Source organism: Apostichopus japonicus, chromosome 7, assembly GCF_037975245.1.
Source record: "Apostichopus japonicus isolate 1M-3 chromosome 7, ASM3797524v1, whole genome shotgun sequence".
NCBI lineage: Eukaryota > Metazoa > Echinodermata > Holothuroidea > Aspidochirotida > Stichopodidae > Apostichopus > Apostichopus japonicus.
Window position 1 is genome coordinate 7,323,841 of NC_092567.1, and position 14,770 is coordinate 7,338,610.

General features: G+C 35.8%; 2 protein-coding genes across 4 annotated transcripts in view; both read left to right on the forward strand.

The window, feature by feature from the left end:
• Positions 1 to 14,770, forward strand: part of LOC139970035 (NLR family CARD domain-containing protein 4-like) — a 545,770-nt gene that overhangs the window by 512,357 nt on the left and 18,643 nt on the right. The gene's annotated exons all lie outside the window — the stretch shown is intronic.
• LOC139970051 (NLR family CARD domain-containing protein 4-like) overlaps positions 1 to 14,770 on the forward strand; it is a 73,562-nt gene that overhangs the window by 40,149 nt on the left and 18,643 nt on the right. For both annotated transcript variants that reach the window (XM_071975663.1, XM_071975664.1), the window contains exons 5-6: positions 9,398 to 9,474; positions 13,161 to 13,222. In XM_071975663.1, the coding sequence (XP_071831764.1) occupies positions 9,398 to 9,474; positions 13,161 to 13,222 (139 nt within the window). The remainder of the gene's footprint in view (positions 1 to 9,397; positions 9,475 to 13,160; positions 13,223 to 14,770) is intronic.

Consider the following 14,770-nt stretch of genomic DNA (forward strand, 5'->3'; position numbering starts at 1 on the left):
GTAAGTATATATAGCAACAGTTCAGTAAATATACGTTTATTATGCTAATAAGATACAAGGTACGTAACCTATATATTTTCTTTCCTTTGGCCGGAGTGGTGTCTTTCATAGAGATGTGCAATGTAGGTATAAAGTAGGACGATATTGAGCTAGACTTGAACATATTAATTGTTTTTTATGCACTTTCTGTTACAGGTTAATCCTGATAATTTCATATATTGCTAGCCAAACTCAACTTGTAGTAAGGAATCTTACAGACAATAGGTTTGTATATTCACATTATCCTTCTGTTAGATTTGAAGTGAACAACATATTAGGAGCAGTGGCGTAGCCAAGGGGGGGGGGGACAGCCCATCCCACCCACGAAAGCTTGTCGCCCCCCAGTCGCCCTCCCACTGAGATTTTGGGTTTCGAAAAAAAATACATTTGCGAAAAATATATCATTGGTCTGAATGGTCTCGAATCTCCATGATGACAACTCATGAACGACCTTTCGACCGCGGACCGGCAGTAGGTTATAATCAGAGACGTAGCCAGGGGAGCAGGAGGAGCGACTTCTCCCTCCCTTTCAATGTCGAAAACTTTTTCTTTTCTTTTTTAGCATAGTATTTTGTCAGTACTCATTTGATCTTGAATACTCGTCAGCTCCGTTAAGTCGATTATAATCGTAGTAACATTCGGGCCTACTGATGCAGCTATTTATTTAGTTTGGCAGATGCAACTAGCTACATTTAGCCTACGCCTATTACAAGCCTACAGTTGGCCACTGCGTAATTAAATACATATTGCTAACGTAACATCACTCGATGGAGAGTCACGAACCGTATGTACAACGACGTCATCAACGTTCGTTCTCATCCTTTATATAATTCGTCCTAAGTTGTTGCACGAACAGCATGTTATGAAGCTAAGCTAGCAATCGTACGTGATACGCGCTTCCTATAAATAACTATTACACTGCTAATACACTGCGATAACGATATTTGTTTTTAGGCCACTGCACATCTGGATGTCTTACAAAATATGAAAGTTTATATTGTCCATCAGTTAACTTCGTCAAATGTTTTAAAAAATCCAGATATTGGACAATAAACAAGAATCATCCTACTGTAAACAATTGTTAAAGAGCACTATGTTTGTCTTTCTGATATATTATGTAAAAGAACAAATAAATGAATTCAAACAGGAAACAAAATCTGCTGATAATATGATATCACATGATAATGATGAAACTGGCAAAACATTGCACCAGATCGCATCTAAGGACCTTAAATTGTTCAAAACAAATTTGAAAAGGGAGGGGACACCCCCTCCCCTTAAACCCCTCCCTCATATCAATCGCAATATGTGATCCCCCTTTCAAATTCCTGGCTACGTCGCTGGCTATAGTTGCTGAAAGACCGGACGTGACATAGCGCATAGGCCAGGATTTCACTTCTGGGATGTAACCTAATGCTCCTAAAACCGCTTAAAAAATATTTTTCAAGAAAGGAGACAATACTATCGCTGAGAACTACCGGCCAATTGGTCTAACACCCTAATAATATTTCAGAAGCAATCTTTGATGTCAGTTTGACATATAGTTCGGTCATTTCACTATGTTACTTGGCTTAAAGCCCAGTCGATCTTTAAGTATTTTCCACGCGCAATTTGCAGATTTGTCGAAAAATGTCAATGCCGTTGTCAAACTCACAAAAGATATGTCATGATATTTCAAAGTAACTTTACCATACTGTTTTTTTTTTCTATTTGATGACCATATCAAGACAAGGGATTTCAAAATAAAGGATGTTGAGAAAACTTTAGAGCAGCTTAGAAGGCTTGGGAAGTGTCATTCCAACGATCTAGGAGGCTTTTTAGCTAAACATTTTCGGTACGCTGCGCGCCAACTAATGGTGGCGCTTCGCTTAGGTAGTAACAAGACGCCCCCAGCGCCCCCACTGAAAAAAATCCTGGCTACGCCACTGATTTGGAAGGCTTTAAAATATTCTTTTCACAGAATACATACTGGTTTTAGTATTAAGGTCTCGGCATTTGGTTTAGTTGAGACGGACTGAAATACTGCTTGGCTTGATGAGTCGCCATATTTTAAGGGGAGGGTGATACTGTAACGAATGTCTCCTTAACAGCAGTTATGTATTTCACCAAACTCATAACAATCATAATGAATAATCTTATGCTACCACAAAGGTTCAAGGTTTCACACCCCTCCCTCTACCCTACCACCAGTCCGGTTAATTCATAGCAAGATTTTTTGTGTTCGATATTTGATGGTTTTGCCAGACAATAATAACATTTAGGAAGATATGACAACAAAATCCAACTAGATTGCTGAAAAATAGGTAAAACCAGAATTGTAAACCCCCACATGTCACAACACGATCCATATATTGTTGGTGTATTTACGTGTAGGTCAAGTTACTAGTATAAAGGCACTATGTGTAGACTTCACTCCAAATGTTTGCGATGAAACCGTCCGTTAACCGTGTCAGGGGCGACGGAGCCGGGAAAGAGGGTGGGCGTGGGGGGGGAGGGCTGAATGGGCACATGGTCCTCCCATCTTCTGGTTACTCTGAAAAGTGGGTTCCAATTGTTAATGGAAATTACCAGTTACTTTGTAATTTAAAGACTGCACAGAGTATTCATGTTGAGAGTTTTCAGATAAATTAACAGTAAAGTGGTTTCTAGCGTTAAATCAAAGTCACATTCTCCCCTGCCCCTCAGTGTTTGTGCCTCCATATTCGAATAAAACGTTTCTTTTGCGAATCAACGAAAATCATATTAGTGTAGTTCTTAATAAAGTACAGGAAGTTGTAACAATTCCTTAGTAGATAAGGACGTCGGATATTTAAGACACATGCAGCTCTTCATTGAGAACATAGTTAAATACGAAAATGTGATTGACTAATGGTTAAGGAAACTCATACACTCTAAAAACACCCTGGTGAAATTTCACCAGTTCCTGGTGAAATTTGCACCAGGGGTTGCGTTGATATGCTACCCTATATATCCTGGTGATCATCACCAAGTTGCCTGGTTAAAGAGATTTTAACAAAATCCTAGTAGATATAACCAGGAAAGCCTGGTTAAATTTCGTGGTGAAATTTTACACTGTCCTGGTTAATATCAATGGGTATTCACCTCATTCCTGGTGATATTAACCAACATTTCCTGGTTGATGCTAATATTGTCCTGGTTAATATCAATGGGTATTCACCTCATTCCTGGTGATATTAACCAACATTTCCTGGTTAATGCTATTACTATCCTGGTTGATATCATGAAATATTTCACCTCTTTCCTGGTCAAGTTAACCAACATTTCCTGGTTGATGCTAATACTATCCTGGTTAATATCATGAAATATTTCACCTCTTTCCTGGTCAAATTTACCACTTTTCCTAGTTGGTGCTAATACTATCCTGGTTAATATCACAGAATGTCCCACCCCTTTCTGGTTAAATTAAAAAAAATTTCCTGGTTGATGTCACCATTATCCTGGTTAATATTAAACTGATTTTCCACCTCATTCCTGGTTAAATCACCCCTTTCCTTGTTAATTTTATTTGGTATGCCACTTTATTCTCCATTTAAGTTGCAATGCATTCAAATTGAGAAAAAGCAAACATAAATTATGAAACAACATTATCAATGTTACTGATAGCTAACTTTATTTGCATCTTCATTACTTTTGAATTTTGAGTACTAAGTGAACTGTTGCAATTTAGTTTAAATAATTACTCAAATATTTATACAATAAATAACTATAAAAAATGCAATACTGAAATCAAAATTTTGAGGACATAATTACAGAATAACCATCGTCACATGCTGAAGTTCTGATTGCTCGACATCAACTGTGAAATGTAACAGGGATACCAAGACCTTGATCAGCACTTTTGCACAAGGATACAACTTGAAAATCACTCGAACAGTTTTCAGTACAGAACAAGAAATGGACCCTATACCTGTTACTTGAAAAACTTGATCGAAGCCTCTCTCCCAATTACCTTTGTTAAGACAAAATTCAGCCCTGTGTCAGTAGCTTCTTTTCTTTAATGGTATGTTGTATTAGCCCCAAATATGCTAGATATTCAAATGTGGTCACCTTTGGTCAGAATTCTTAAACTATTTTTATTACAACCTTTGAGGCAATTTTCCCATTCAGTCATCTCGTGTGTTCCTTAGAAATGTCTGAGAACAATTGGAGACTAATACCAAATTTATTTTCTTAATTGAATTATTTACTTATTGGAAATTAATTAATATTTTTAATTTAATTACAATTACATTTGACCACTTTGCACAGGCAAACCGAACATCTGCAAGACAATGATTAGGCTTCCAATGATAGCATTAATGTTTTAGTCATAAACTCATATTGGACCTCACATACTTGTGCAATTATTTTAACTCCAATAGAAAGAGGTAAGTTAAGCTTATTAATCACAAGAAAGATTAATTTGAAAAGATTTTGAGCTAACAGTTAAGTAGTTAAAGAATAGACCAAAGTGTCACATGAAATTTCTGAAACTCCGACCCCGAATGACCATAATTATGATCACGTTTTGCATACATCCACATATCCACCCGTGGACTCAGGAAGAAGCATTTCCAAACAATTAACTTAACCGACCCCTAAATGACCTTTGACATAAAATTCCTGAGCACTTCCACATGTCTCTTCATCACAGGTCATCTCTATGCAAGTTTCATTGAAGTTGTACCAACAGGTATTATCAATTGTGGACAGAGAGATGAATTGAATTGAAATGCAAAACATCAAATTGTTTCTCATAAAAACAGCTACAATCACATTCTTGATCATCCAAGCCAAAGACATCCTTCTACTACTGCAAAGCTGTGTTACTTGGTAGCCTCTCAATTTCTCATTTCCACCTCTTCCAGTGTATACCAATCTGGGAAAGGAAAGAAACAATGAAAGTATTAAATGGTGTGTTAACGAACTAGAATGAAAAAGAAGATTAATCGCTTTCTTCAGTCTACTAGTTTGTGCCAAACTTTTAATTTTTTATCAGTTTTAGTAGTAGAAAAGGAATAAATTGCATTAGCCTGTCTTTTATAGCAAGTGCAGTAACAGACTGTGTTGGCAGCCAATTAAAGATTAAAGATTCTTCACGGTCGTTTCCTCAGATCTTTTTCGACAAACAAGAAAATAGAAATTTAAGTACACACAGCTTGTTTCGTGAACTTGACATACCAATTGCATAATAGGCGAAGGTCAAATGTGTAAATGTGCATTACATGATAGTCGCTTGGAGCAAAATGAGTCAATAGTGTTATTTACAGCACTTAGCCTATAGTCAAACCAAAGGGTGTGATACTGGTTCAACATTGCTTTTGTTGTCATGTTATGGTAGATGAAGGTAGGAGCACTGAAAGCTCTCTATCAAGCAAACAGATCTTAACTGGTTCCACTTTACCTATAATCAGTGGGCTATCAGCTAGCACAATTCCATGTAGATTAAACATAAGTCTAAAAAATAAAACTTACTTGTTTTACATGTATGAATGATTGCAAGGGTGCACCCTTGCACCCTTCGATGTTGAAATTCCCAAAAACAACAGAGTGACAAGAGAAAATGGCAAGTTCATCTGCAACAAAAGATTTGTGAAATTGTTTAAATTTGATATAGTAAAATAACATTCACTGAAGGTTTACATCTTCTCCCAATCTTCCCCTCCCCCCTTTCCAAGATAGCCAAGGAATCTCACTGCTCTATGACAACAATTGTAAAAAGGACTGACACTTACTGAAGGCCATGGTCACACTTTTTGTTTATACCATGGAGAAATAAAACTAGAAGTCAGAGGCTTGACATCTGCAATGCAGAATGTAGGATATGCTTAGAATAGTGTACAATTATATGTTGTACAGTCCTGATTTGGCCTTTCTGTTTTGAAACTTCAAAGATGTATGCACTTTAATTTAACTGAATTTCACTATCACAAGAAAATTCATCTAATATAAAATTGATGACTTCGCAGTGCCTTCAAGTTATGCTTCCACAATTTGCAGTGAGTAAGAGATCAATCTTGTGCAAAGATAAATCGATACCATTTAACACTTTAATAGGAGGAAGTGTATGGAAGTATGATCGAGATAGTGATATATTGCAATGATCGCAGTGACCTCAACTGACCTCTACATGCATAACTTATACATGGTATCAATCACCTTGCAACTCATTTTTGTGTTGGACTTTTGACTTGATGGTATGAGTTGTCGTTGCTCAACTTGTGTATAGAGTAATACTCAACAGTATTCAGTTGCAATTACATTGAACAACACTTACCATCATAGGGCTAAGTAAACTGCAGCCTACAGATTTTTCGGTAATGGAAGGCTCAAGGTTGTGTGTTTCTTGTACTCTGTCATGGCTGTTAGTTATTGGTACAAATCTTCCATTTCTGCCAAACACAATAACACATAACAGCAAAAAGAGTTATTTATTCCTGCACCTAACAGAAGCCGGTCACCTTTGTTAGAAAATAGTTTCAAAGTAAAACAAAATCAATTACATTAACGGTCTTTATTTGAGTTTTGTACCATGTTTATATACTTACCATTTTGTATCTATACAAACATTCTCTCCCATGAAAACTGTATATGTGTCCCTTTTTGAATGTTCAGAAAATCAATGCCATAAGGAAAACTGTTATGGGCAGTTCGGTTAAGTTGAGATTTACACCAATTTCATGATCTGCTGTGATATATGGAACCATAATATGCCTTACTGTAAATGTGTCCCTTTTTTAATATTCAGAAAATCAATGCTATAAGGAGTCCCTGCTATGGGCAGTTCAGTTTATTGAGATTTAAAACCAAATTCATGATCTGCTGTGCATAATATGGAAATATAATCTGCCTCACTGACAGTGCTTCAAAACCTCCCTCTGGGGAGTATAATTGTAGAAAAAGAACAACATGAGATTTAATAAAACTCATTTCTGTGTTATAGTGTGAGGCTTATAACATTAGGAGTGCAAAGCTGAGACCTAGTTATGTGGTGTTTCATTTGTACATTTCTCATGTGGATAAAACTTATCTGTGACTGGGCCTAGGCTATACCTATATCCTTGCATGAATAGGCTTAGCCTACTTAATTTCAGCGAAAATTTGTTTAAGTTTCACAAACAAGTGTCCCCCCCCCATTAATTTACATTGTAGTATAGTCTGTATTGAGATTAACCATATATATAACTTAAATTTACAAATAAAGCTTAACTGGTTATAGCCTAGCCTGGGTAAGTTTTACACTCAGAGTCAGAGTCTAGGCCACTACAATAAATGCATCACTTGCAATTTTAAGCAATCTCTTCTTTCACTGTCGGCAATCACTAATAGCCAGTTCCCGAACATGTAGACCACTAGTAGTATAACCTAGGCCTAGTATTTTAAAAGCGAAGGCAAGTCTAAGACTAGTCTAAGACTAAAGTGTACTGACCCAAGAGCACAACGGTCTATGCATAATTTCACTTTTTAATGTGTGGCTTTGATTAGGTGTGTCCTCAGAAGCTACCGTTCACCACAATTACACGAATTTGGTAGAAGTAGTCACTAGAAGCGGCCGTTGATTGGGGTTCTGGTTTGAGTATGACACACAGTAGGAATATATTTACTTAGGTCCAGACTTAGGCCAGGTCCTGAAGTGAAGGTACTTACTATACAAATTCAAGCCTATACTATCTCATAGCCAGTACAGTGTATTTACTACATCAGTGAATGAATCTGACCTAGCCTAACAACGTAAGTGCTAACGTTAGTTGATAGCCTACTTCAATATCGCGCGTACTGACTGTATCACAGAAATGACAAAATCGTCATGATCCCGGTATTTCACCTTTACATTTAAACACTGATTTAAGGTTACTCATACCCCATTGGTCTAGCAAATATTTGACTTCGTCATCTGCAATAATTAGATGGTTATTTGCACATTTCTTCGTTGTATTTGAATGTTTCTCCTGCTTACGTTTGTCGTCGTAGAAAGCTGCTAGATCGAACGTCTTCAGTCGCGACTACCAACCAATCAGAGGCGAGGATTGTAATATGCAAATAATATATTTTCACCAGGGTTATGTTAAGATAAAGTTTACGCCAGGACGGATGGATCGTAACCAGGATGTTAACTCACGTAGCCAATAACCAGGATAATGTGAGCAAATTGTTAACCAGGGAATTTTCACCAGGTTGTTTTTAGAGTGTATCGACTCCACATATAATGTTATAATTTTGAAAAATTGGATTTGGATTAATGACGAAATAACAACTCGTACAATGTGATAAAATTATTGAAGGTTAATATTGAATAAAGACTTAGATAACTTTGGTATATCTGCATATTTCATGTCATGGTAACATTTTATGTTCTTTTTACTGAAATATAACCAGGGAGGACCAGTCGTTGCGCCCAGTAACGAATGTTGCTATGCCATCGACCCTCCTACTCCTCTCCTTTCCATTCTTTCTCCGTTTCAGTGCATGTGTTTGTAGATTTGTCATACAGCCATTAAGTTGAACATTTAATGTGTAGCATCTTAAATATTTGGAGATTGAGAAACAATTCTGATAATGTGGAGAGCTATAGGCTACATATTACAATTACTATCAACATAGGCGCAGCCCCCTTCCCTCAACCATTTGTTGGGTGAAAATTCGGGCAATATGATGAGGTTTTTTTTTTCTGGCACCTACTGAAAGAAAAATAATTGCAATGATGTAGCTAAACGAGATCAATAGCTTAAACAAACATCTTATTAATAGAAAGTTCGAAGCTGCCCGAATAATTTGCCATTATACTGATGTAAATGAGAGTTTTCACATAATTGGCCCTCCATGCTTTTTCTCAAACTGCATAAGACATTTCGTTGTTTATTTACATCAGCATCCCGCTGTATTCTGCACAACTTTCACGGACCGTACGGTACACGATGGCATCCGATGTACTAACCGATGCAGGCCTATATGATAGGCACATTTACATGTTGACAGCGCGAAAAATGTTGGTTATATTTTCGGGCAAGTCGTAAAAGCCCCCAGCCCCCTACACCCCCCCCAACCCTTAATCAAATCGGGCTCCTACGCATATGACTATCAATCACGTACAATTTACATACAGCAGTTCCAACTATCATCATTATTATCTACATTGCTATATCCATTCTAATTTATTTTCTTGGAATCGTTGAAACACAAGACTTGTGATTATAATTAGTTCTGATTAGAATAATCAAGTAGATGTGATTTATTTCCTTGTTATTTGTTGTTTACTTTGTTTATCTTCATTGATTTAGTAAACAATGCACCTGACTAGGAGGACATTCCTTTACGTCTTCTACATCTTACACGGTGATCACTCTACTTCTCTCCATAGGTTTGGAAGGTACTTTCTGCCAGACACTATTCCGGTTGGATCCATTCCAACATCCTTGAAATCAAGAAATGTGAAAGGTATTGTCACAAGGACATCATAATGGACACACTTACAATTTCTTACATTTAATTAAGGCTTTACCAACTATGTGAATTTCTTTTGACTTGTTGATTGTTGTTGATTCACATACAAGAGAGTAATGAATCAGCAACGCATGATTGCTATTTTATATGAATGAGACACCCTGAACAGAGTCTTGTGATAGTAAACAACGAACTGAATAATGTAAATGTAACAACAATAAATATTGCTAAGCTTGGTTGATTTAAGAGATAAGTCATGTTCCTTTCATTTCGCTCCTTCGAGATCACTGCCCTATAAGATGTTTTTTGTGAATAGCCATCACATCAATTGATGCTTAAAATCACTTTCTAAAAGTAGTGGTATCATACACTTTGGGCGACAATGATTGTGTACGGTTATGAAGTAATTTTGTGCCCCTCCGAGTCTGTCAACCCCCCCCCCCTTCGTAACACACACACGCCGCCACGCACGCACGCACACCTCCGCTTAAACCATTCTTTCAATCTGAATTGCAGAATAAGTCGCGAAGCTTAGCTTAATTGTTTTCCAAGTTTGCAAACGAAGTTCTTGTTTCTCTGAAATTGCTGCAAAGTGTATTAAGAAATAAGCGAAAACAAAACAGAGACCAAATATGTATCGGAACTGTTGGTACTGGATGTACTCGAAATAAACATTAGCATAAATACTTTATAAAGACATATATAAGACACTCGTTCTGCAGTTTTGTACCGGAACAGAGGGTCGTCAAAGCCGACATCATATATAGGGAGGAGGGAGGGGGACTTTGTGGTCTATCACCAGAAAAAGGGGGAAGCTTGGACTTCAAACGATACCTTCTGAGGCATAGTTAGACGTATATGACTTGACTTGACTTATCTCCAATATCTAGGTCTAAACGCAACATTGTGTTTTAACTATTCTAAGTTAGCTTGAAATACGTGGTGGTGGTGGGGTGGGGTGATGAGGGAGACACCCCACCACCCCCTTGATCGGCGCTTGAAAAGAGTGCAATCTACATTTATTGGCGAACATAAACATCCATGCATGATTTGTCTTGAAAAAAATAACAGTAGATATAAAATGTGGGTAATGATTTGAGAGAAAGTATGAGAACTATATGTGAATTCAAAACCATTTATGTTTTTATTTAAACACTTACGAGAACAGAATCGGTCTGTATTTTACTCCCTTACGTCTACATTTCTCCAGGTTTGGTTACTATTTGGCTCATAAAATGAAGCAGCTATCCGCAGAAAATTGAGTTCTTCTCTTAGATAGATTTCTGTGTTTCTAAATTTCTTCAAGAGAACAAAATATCTTCAAAGGGTGCAGCTTAAGTCCAGCGGATCCCCACCAACCTGCTTGGAATACATTATAGATAACTATAATTTATTTATTACATCTGTTTTGAAATATATTCCAGAGAAAGCCTCTCGACCCCGCTTGAGTTCTAAGAAACGTTACGTACAATTTTAAAGTTAAGCTTCTTCCTGACAACCCTATCTAAAAATTCTGCAGCTTCCGGGGACATCGCATCACACCCTTTAATAACATTAAACTATCAAAGAAAATATATAATTTAAAATTTTTGGTCTGTAAATCTGCATACAAAGCGATATGTGCATAAAACAGGCTTCATGCTATTAGATGAGTAGCATACTAGTTTAATTTTCAAGGTATCAATATACATATTGTGTATCGATTCGGAACAGTTTTACATCGGTATTATATACTTAATGAGGTAACGATATATATTTTATTCCATATAACGCGTGTTATCTGTCGAAGTTTTAACTTAATATTTTTGTTAGATTTTCGCTGAGATGCTAAACTGACATAAAGAAAAATTAAATATTAGAGTATCCACTAATCTTGCAAGTAGTAGTTAAGAGAGGGATTCAGATACAATACAAGTAGTTTTATTTATCGATCAACGCCTAAATACAAGAAAAGATGAGAAACGTTTTTTTTTTTTTTTTTTTTCAAAAAGTTCAACTGTATGGTTCACCATCTTGTCTACAGTGGTCTAACGTTTTAGACGTTATAGGAATCATAGTAGTCGTTTAAGTGAGTTAATAAAATTAACACTTCTGTCGATAATAGACTTTAATGTAGGTTTCTTGCAACTTCTTAGAAATATGGACAGTGTTATTGTTCAATGTTACAATTGTGCATGTCAAGTCATAATTAGACAATGTAAGATTATACTTACATTCCTCCTCCATATAAGGGACAAGTAGGAATATTGATGCATTTAGTCTTGAAACAGTTGAAAAACAAACATACCTAAGAAAGTGGCTGTAAACAAGACATATAACCCTTAGTTTATACAACTGACATACTCTCAGGACATCGGAATTGTGATCACGTGATTATAATGATAATTTGTCTAGTCTTGTAGCTCTATAAATTAACTCAATAAAGTCATTCCAAATATATTTATTCTTTTACTTTTATCAATATTTAAATTATTGGTTTTCATGATATTTGATGACGTCACTTATTCGTTGCAATGTAAAGCTGAATATCTTGATAACCGGGATAGCTTTACAAACATCACGAGCAATCAAATGTTTCATTTCTCTGTTCAATAACACATCTATACTAAGATTCTACCTAAATTCACTATTTAAATTAATTAAGAGTAATATCATATACATACAAACCTCTTTATCTCCAACCCTCAACATTATTTCTCAGACTCGTACACATTGTACCCTCTTTTTTAATGTTCTGTGTATAAAGGACACATCGAAATTCTAATTGTTAATGGTGGAGTGACGTCACTGCTGATGATGTCATCATTGATCGATCTCAAGGACAAAAGTTGTTAGTGTGAACAACACGTTTGCCTCGTTCCATTAAATGTGTAACTATTTTTGAACAATTTGTGTATAATAGCTACTAAATTATCTTGATATTTGGACTTCGTTTTCTGACACTCTCATAACGTATTCCTTTACCGATCTGGAATGGTCTCAGATCCAACAGTCCTCTTACATGGAGACTGGCTACCTGGTTATGAACATGTTTTGTTTAATCTTGTAAATATATAATTTAACTTAATTTAGCTATTCAAACAAAAATCCCGTTTTCTTCCTTTTCCAATTTATTGACACAGGGTTTAATTATGGCCCTCGTGATTCATGATGACGTCACTGATGTTGATTGTTCTCTGATCAGTTCATCGTCTCATGGATTATTATTCTTAATATTAGCATCGAATACTCGACTATCATGATGTGGTTCTCAAGTTAGTCCAAGACTTGTTGCTGTTTGAATGGGAGCATATGCTTTAATTTAGGATAATTGTATAATTGATCAGATATATTAATGAAATGATAACAATACTAACCTGAGTGGTTTTATAACTGAGAGGATAATAGTTGTAAACTGATCAGTTATAAAACCGAGATGACAATGATTGTAAACTGATCGGCAATCTGACTGAGATATAAGGATTGTAGACTGATCAGCTATATTACTGATATGATAATGATAGCAAACTAATAAGATCAAAATTAAGGAATCAACTAGATTGATTACTCAGCTAATATGAAGTTATCATCGAGAGCCAACATAAATCTCAAGAATATAATGTTGAAGATTTCATTCCAGACCAACAATGATTAAGTATGCACTTATCATTAACATATCTCTCTTTTATGTTTTCCATCAGTTTTGAATGATACATACAGTGACGAGTATCGTCGTCTGAATCTACAAACCGGTCAATGGCAGGTAAAGAGTTTAATCACCTTTCATTGAGCTATTCCTAGTAATGCAAGTCTGGTCAGCTTGTTTGCGCTATGCTGCCCTATTACTGTTTTCAGTAAGTGTAAATAAATCAATATAGTGGTAGAATATCTGTGAAGTTTACGTGTTGCTGGTAATATTACAAGTTCTGTCGTAAAGAAAGAATTTTTAGATACCTTCCCGCTCCTACTTTCAAGGGGTGGGGGTGGAAAGAGCGGATGGAATATTGCGTGCGAACATGGTCTAAATGACTCTCATCAGTTCTATAATATATACAATTTCCATGTCAGTTTGATATTTCAAACATAGATTAGCTAAAATATTGACATTTGAACAGGTTTGCTATATATTGCAATCGTTTTGACACATGCCGTTTTATCAATATCCACATTTTGTGAATTTGCATCTAAAACAATCAACGTTTATTCTGAGATGAAACCGTAGAATGTTATAAATCATATTGAACAGGTCTGTTCTTGTAATGTCTGTGTAATTGTTTATCATAACACATAACAACAGTCGTATATCAGTCTGTTTAACTGACTATGTATCTTACTGTACCAGCTCCCTGGTTTTAACTGGTTATGTTTAGGTTTTTAGTTGTTTCTGATGGTGTGAGACGTGGGTCTTCTTTACATCATTATAACACTAACAGATATATCACATTATATTGTTGGTCTTGTTTCATGTAATTACTAATCAAACTAAATGTAACCATTTCTATGGTACTTTGCAAATTGATCAAATGCACAGGATGGTGATGTGGGAAATTTGGAAGTTAGTAATAGGAACAGATATATACTCTAAAACTTATTTGCAGCTGATTTCTATACTTTCTTAGTGTTTAATTCAAGTTATGTTGAAAATTAAGTCAATGCGTAAACATTTTAATAATATTAAATAAAGCTGCATGCTACGTAGTAGGTTATAACTTTGACCAATCCATATAATATTCACACATAACTGGATACCACTGCAACTATTAAGATATCTAAATATGTTGTTTCAATCACTTGACTGCTACTTATACTAGTGAGGTATTTATCGTTTATTCAGATTCAGACAATACTTTTTCCCACAAATTGTTGTCATTTTTTTCCCCCAAACCTTTAATACCTCTGCCTACTCTCATCTTTACTTGTATGATTTTGGTGAAATAAAATAACATTATGTTTCAACGTCCTTATCTTTTCTCAAAATACAGAACCTAGAAATATCCATTATGGTATTCTTTATAAATTAACTGTGTTGTTTAGAAAGCTTCAGGGGATTTAAAGAATCACTTGCTTAAATTATTATTTATCCAGATTAGTGTATACGTCACTGACATAAGTGTGTGGGTCCAAGTAGGCTTATAGATATAATGGAAAGACGGGTCTGGTTTTATTTGAAACCAATAAACTCTGGTATATTCTTCTGAATGGTAATTATATTGAAGGAAAGAGGAGCTATTTTAATTACTGACATTTCAAGGTTTTCCGATCTAATACTATTTGTGTTGTGTTGTGAGGTGTAGGGGTGGGGGGGGGTGGT